Here is a 6,373-nt window from a genome sequence, read left to right as displayed (position 1 = left end):
GGGGGGGGGGTGGGTTTGGAGGCTCTCCTGTGCTGCCCTGCAGGGTAGTGAGCCGTGCCACCTTCCTCAAGGCTGGGCTGCAGGCAGCAGGTCCTTGACGGCCAGCCACAGCTCTGACGGCCCGTAGCCCCGGGCTGCACCAGCCGAGGGGTGGCTGGCTGTGGGGGGTCCTGCCTTAGGCATCGAGCCTCCACCCGGGCCTCCACTGGAGCCTGTGGGTGCCACCTGGCTACAGCCGTCTTGCTGCCTGCAGTCCAGAGGTGAGGAAGGGCCCCAGCTCCCCACTGGGGGCCCGCCCACTGTCACTTGCCCTCCTCGGCTTGCTCGTCTGGCTGTGCACAGCTGCTGGGGGGACAGTCCTGGGGACTGGAGAGCCCAAGGGGCCCGGCTGGGTTGAGGGCGGCCCCTCAGTAAGGGTGGGCCCTGTGGCCCAGGAAGAGGAGGGGCAGAAGGGCTCTGGGGCAGCTATGTGCCACACCTTTCCTCCGAGGTCAACCAGTCTCCCCTGCTGGCCCCGCTCACCTCAGGTCGCCAAGGCTGGGACAGGCTGGGAGCCCTGTGGGTTGGCTGTCCTTCCAGACCCTGCCCTTCCCAGGAGTGGGGCCAGTGCCTGCGGCAGCACCAGGACCCTAGGGTGGGGGCCCTGCAGCGGAGCCGGAGGGGTCAGGACCCGGGAGAGGTGGTGAGCAGAGGAGTCGTGGAGGGGCTGAGGGGCTGTGATCGAGTGCGTCCCGCCCGTGGCTTCGGGGCCCCGCCCCGAAGGGGCCGGGGTGGAGGCCGCAGCCTCGCCCCTCGGGCAGTAGCAGTGTGGGTTCCGCCCCCATCCTGGCCCCGGGCCACCCGTGAGCCCTCCCCCTTGGAGTCCGCCAGCTCTGGGGAGGATGGGAGGGTTTATTTGGCGGCAGCGCGGGCGGCAAGGGCACTGCTCACGAGGAAACCTGCGGGGACAGGGGCGCGTCCTCCCGCTTCCCTCACTAGCCCGGCTCATCCCGCGCAGACATGCACCAGTGGTGGCTGGGCAGCCCTCGGGGCTGTGCTCCCGCGCCGGGGCTCTGAGTGCCTTCAGGCGCCTGGGCTCACATTACTGAGCTGCCGCAGCCGACCCGGCAGCCAACATGCGCTGGGTCTGGGCGGCCGCCGCAGCCCTCCTCTGGCCGCAGCTCACGCTCCTTGGGGGCGTGAGGGCCCGGCGGGAGCCCAAGAGGCCACGGAAGCCCGGCCAGCACCCCACAGCCCCCAACGCCACCACGTCCAGCAGCGAGGGGCTACTGGGCTTCCCCAAGGTATGCAGGGTCTGGGCGCACGTGGGCGCCATCCTCCCACCTGCAGGCTCTGCCCGCTGGACTCTCCAGGCCTCCCCTCCCCGTCTGGGCGGGGTGGGGGGGCTTTGGGCAGCAGCCACAGCAGTGTGGCTCGGGCCGGCCTCGAGGACCCTCTCTGGGCCTGGGGAGGGGTGGGGGCGTGGAGGGGCTTCCCAGTGGGCTACATTGAACCCTTTGAAGCCCCAGGGACCATCATGCTCTGAGCAACCTGCTGCCATTCGGTGTGACTGCAAATTGGGGAGGTGCTTTGGGCAGCCAGTTCAGAGCCCCTGTTGCAACCCAGGGTGCCCCAACTCCCGTCGCCGGTGAGGCCAAGGCTAGCCTCTTCCTGACGCAGCCAGCACCCCTTACGGCCTCTGGCATGGGGCGTGCTCCAGGCCTGGGAGGCCCCCCGGCCCTCTGAGAGGAGCTTCTTGTACCTGCCTCAGCCCTAGGGTTCCACCCTCTTGGGCTGGGGCTCCCCGAGGGGATCTTAGAGCTGACCCCAGCAGCGCCAGCCTGGTGGCTGCTGGAGTGAAGCGGCAGTTGCTGGGCCAGGCCCCCTGCCAGCCCTCGAGCCTTTGATCCTGGCCTCCTGCCTCCCGAGGGCGTCTCCCTGGCGGCCACCCCGGCTGCTCTCAGCCCACGCGGCCCCATCGGAGCCTGGAGCCGGAGGCGCCGTTTTCCAGCTCGGTAGGCTGAGGAGAGAGTCCGCCTCGGGCCCTGCTGCCTGGGGAGTGGGCTGCCAGCAGGTTCTGGGGCAGGCACGCAAGCTCTTGAGCCAGGCTCCTGAGGGAGGGGTCCTTGGGGACAGTTCCTGCCCTGCCTGGCCCACCCTGCCCAGCCTGCCCCTCCAGAGCCAGGGCAGGGCAGTCTGGGGGCAGATAGGGGGGTGTCCCTGGCCATGTCACCCCTGCCACAAGACGGCCCTCCCCAGGCGTCAGGAGCCCTGCTCTTCCTGCTGGGGCTGGGCTCCTCCCCCACCTGCCCACCCCGGGTCCTCCAACATGGCTCGGGTCTGAGGCGGCCAGAGGAACAGGCGGACAGCAGAAGTGAGGGCCCGGAACGTTCGGAAGTTCCTGGCTCCTCTCCCTTCCCTGGCGGGCCCCTCCCAGCTCCCCAGGGTAAAGGCCTGCCCTGGGAGCCTGGGCCTTCATCGTGTTTGGCGCTGGAGGCTGACCGCTGGACCGGACCTTGGCCAGGACCCCTCTTCTTGCCTGCCTGGACGGCTCTCTGGGAGTAGCCAGGGCTCCACTGGCCTCGTGGCAGTGGCTCTCTCCTGCCAGACTAGAGTCTGCTGCGCTCCTGGCCACTTCAGGGACCTCTGTGTGAGGCTGGCACACAGACCTGGACTCAGAGAGGGACCGAATCCCTGGCACATGCCCCTCCCCTGGCACGCTGTCTTGTTCTCTCACCTTGGGGCTGGGCGTGCCCCTGCCTCTCCCGCTGCCCTACTGCAGAAACTGGGCGTAGGAGGGGGGCTTGCAGGGTCTGATCCTGGGCTGCCAGCTGGCACACCCGATGCCCAGCACAGAGCGGGACCTTGCCCACTGCCCCCAGCCTCACACGGCTCTGGAGAACTCACTCCTGCCCACCACTGCCTTTCTCGGCCGGGGCTGGGCCCCTGTCAGGACATGTGGGGCCCGGCCCCGTGTGCACACGGGTGTGCCCGTCTGCTTGGGAACGGTTGCTGCAACACAGCAGCAGACCCGAGGCTCCTGGACGTCGGGCCCTGGCCTGAGTCCTGGGGGTGGCCTGCGGTGCCCCGTTGCCATCTTCCTTGTGTCTGCCCAGGGCCCCGCAGTTCCCTGTTCTCCCCTGGGGGCAGTGGGGCAGGGCCCAGCGGGGCCTGGTGGTCAGCACTCTGAAGCGTCCTCTGACCCTTCAGCTGCCTGAGGCCTCAGGGCCTGAGTTCACAGATGCCCACATGACATGGCTGAACTTCGTCCGGCGCCCCGATGACGGGGCGTCAAAGAAACGGTGCCGAGGCCAGGACAAGAAGTCGGTGAGCCCCGGGGCCTAAGCCCAGGATGGGGATGGCTGTGGGTCCCACCACGGTCCTCATTTTCTCCTGCTCCCCCACAGCGAGGCGCCCCCGGCCCCCCAGGGCCCCCCGGTGCGGAAGTGACCCAGGAGGCTATGCTCCGGGAGTTTCAGGGGATGCTGAAGGGTAGGCGCCCCCCGCCCACTCTTCTCCCGAGGCTCAGGTCACCCTGGGGGTACCCCAAGCTGAGCTGAGCCACCCCTCCACCCTGTCCCCACAGAGGCTACCGAGCGCCGGTCCTCAGCGCCGCTGGGCCCCCCGCTGCCCGAGGGGACGGGGAGGTGGCAGGTGTCCGAGGCCTTCCACTGTCGGCTGAAGGGCCCGGTGCTGGTGGACAAGAGGACACTGGTGGAGCTGCAGGGCTTCCAGGCCGTGAGTGGGCGTCGGGGGCAGCCCGGGGGCTTCCACTGCGGGTGCTCAGGCCCCAGCAGGGCCAGCTGGGGGGCAGCAGGCTGGGTGGGCCCCACAGGCAAGCAGGCCCACAGCCACCGCCGGGCGACCCCGGGCCCACGCACACCCCGCCAAGGCTCGCGGTGGGGTCCGAGGTGGCCAGGGGCAGGCACACCCTCCCCTCTGGAGGTCCTTGGGGCCCCGATCTGTGCCCAGAGGCCTGGGTGGGCGCAGATGCATGGGTCACCCCTCTGCCCTGCCCACCCGGGGCCTCTTTGGGTTGGGGGCTGTTGGTCTCAGGCGCCTCCCCCAGGCTGGGTGTGGGAGGTGAGGGTCCAGACTCTGTAGCCCGCGTCGCCCTGCTGTCCTTTCAGCCCGCTGCCCAGGGCGCCTTCCTGCGGGGGTCTGGCCTGAGCCTGGCGTCCGGTCGGTTCACGGCCCCGGTCACCGCCATCTTCCAGTTCCTCGCCAGCCTGCACGTGGGTGAGCGGGCCTGGGCCAGGGTGCGTGTGGGGGGTGGGGGATGGCCTTCCGGGCGGCCCCCGACATTACGGGCCCCAGGCCCGGGTCCTATTGCAGAGGCGTCTCCTGCTCGCACCCTGACTCCCCTGGGGGCTGAACGGGTCCTCACGCCCACCCTCCCCAACCCGCAGTGTGCCCCGAAGCTCCCCAGCCCCTGCCCCCCCTGCTCCATCCTCCCTGAAGGTGCTGCAGACCTGGCCTGTCTCCGCAGACCCCAGGGAGCTGCAGGGCAGGGCCCGGCTGCGGGCCCGGGACACAGTGCGTGTGCTGGTCTGCATCGAGTCCCTGTGCCATCGCCACACGTGAGTGGGCCCTCCTGGGGGTCGTGGGGACGTCCTGAGGGGCACGGGGACCATGTTGCCCACAGAGGGGGGCTGCCCTGAACACAGAGAACCGCGGTGAGCACCGGGGTGGGAGCACGCGAGTCTCTGGGCGCCGGCTGGGGTGGGGGGGCCCACCCCACGGCCACTGTGCCCTCACCCCCGCGGCCCCGCGTCCAGGTCCCTGGAGGCCATCTCCGGCCTGGAGAGCGGCGGCAGGGTCTTCACGGTGCACGTGCAGGGGCTGCTGCAGCTGCAGGTGAGGCCGGGGGCCGGTGGGGCAGTGCGGGGGTGGGGGGCAGTCCTGGGCCTCCAAGCTTCGGCCCGGGCACTGCACGGGCCGGGTGTCGCCTGGCCGGCAGCTGGGCCCTGTGGGTGGTAACGTCCACTGTGGGTGTCTGCAGGCGGGACAGTACACCTCCGTCTTTGTGGACAATGGCTCCGGCGCAGCCCTCACCGTCCAGGGCAGCTCCAGCTTCTCCGGCCTGCTCCTGGGCACGTGAGGGGCCGACGGGCCGCGGGGGAGCTGCTGCAACCCTCACCCCTCTGCCCTCCGGTAAACCTGGGGTCACAGCAATAAAGAGCCCCCAGCCCTTCCTGTCGCCTGGTCTCTGCAGCATTGTAGGGGCAGGGGTGGGGGAGGGCGGGGGCAGAAGCAGCCGTGGAGTGGCCTCAGGACACCCATGGGTGCGGGCGTGGGCTTGGCCCTGGAGGTGGAGCTTCCGGCCGAGCACCCTAGCAGCCAGGGTGCGCCCCCCACGGCCCCTGTGCCTGCCAGGGGCCACGTTTACCTTGATGACAAGGACAGGTGTCTGTTCAGGCCGCCGCTTGGCCCTGCCCACGGCCTGGGACTGCCCCTCTGCCTGCCCAGGGCCGGTCCAGCCTCAGAGGGTAGCAGCCCGTGGACACTCACAGGGCCTGGGAGACCTCGAGGCTGGTGAGCGGCACAGTGTGTGTCGGGGAGCAGAGAGGGTGAGGCGGGGCCCCCCGTGGGGCTGGTGGGGAGCAGACAGGTGTGCTGGCCGCTAGCCTCACACCCTCCAGACGCGGACGGTGTCCGCACGGCCCGGGCGTCCTCGGCGTCCCTCATTCCGCCAGGGACCTTACTTCTCACCACCTTCTCCTTGGCGGCTGCCCCCCTGCCCCCCGGTGACAGGGTCAGAGTGGCCTGGACAGGCGGCTGAGGCCCTGCCTGTGGGTCCTGTGGATTCGGCCCCTGCCCGCACCACTCAAGGTCAGACGGAAGAATGTAAATTGGTTGTGGACGTCTGGGTCTTTGCAGAGCTGCCGAGATACCATCACTGGTTGGCACCTGGGCCCTCTGCCCATGACTGGGGCTTGGGGGTGGGGGATCGGCTCCGCCGCAGGGGGGCCTGGAGGCCCGTCTGCCAGCTCCGGTTGGCGTGGGGAGTGGGGCGGGTTACCAGCCGCTCCCCCAGACCTTCCCTGCAGCCCGCTGGGTAATGAGGCAGGAAAGCTCTGGTGCCGAGAGGGCACCAGTGCATGCAGCGACGGGCTTGGCCACTGACCCGTCCCCACCTCTCTCCCCGGTCCCCCTGGGTGGCATCAGGGGCCCCGGGTCTGGGGGCGGTTCTCGGCTTCATGGCGCCACCGGCCTGGTCTGAGAGGGATGTTCCCGCCGCCTGCAAGGGGGAGGCGTGAGTGGCACGCTGGGGTCTCTGTTGGGAGGTCGAGGGGAGGCTGCAGGCCGCCCCCCACACCCCCGGCACCGAGGTCCTGTGTGGGCCGAGGATCCCAGGCCTCCTGGGACTGCTGTATGGAGCCCAGCTTGGCCG

The 6,373-nt window shown here is 70.2% G+C and overlaps 1 protein-coding gene across 1 annotated transcript; it reads left to right on the top strand.

The window, feature by feature from the left end:
* The first annotated feature begins 1,115 nt into the window (after positions 1-1,115).
* On the top strand, positions 1,116-5,080 carry C1QTNF12 (C1q and TNF related 12). The gene is made up of 8 exons (XM_007448909.1): positions 1,116-1,283; positions 3,190-3,306; positions 3,387-3,471; positions 3,566-3,717; positions 4,110-4,218; positions 4,469-4,559; positions 4,758-4,836; positions 4,982-5,080. The coding sequence occupies exons 1-8, from the start codon at positions 1,116-1,118 to the stop codon at positions 5,078-5,080; spliced, it is 900 nt and encodes a 299-aa protein (XP_007448971.1).
* Positions 5,081-6,373: the final 1,293 nt, after the last annotated feature.

This window comes from Lipotes vexillifer, unplaced genomic scaffold (assembly GCF_000442215.2).
Source record: "Lipotes vexillifer unplaced genomic scaffold, Lipotes_vexillifer_v1.1 scaffold835, whole genome shotgun sequence".
NCBI lineage: Eukaryota > Metazoa > Chordata > Mammalia > Artiodactyla > Lipotidae > Lipotes > Lipotes vexillifer.
Note: the sequence above shows the minus strand (reverse complement) of the source record. Positions and strands in the feature narration are given on the sequence as shown.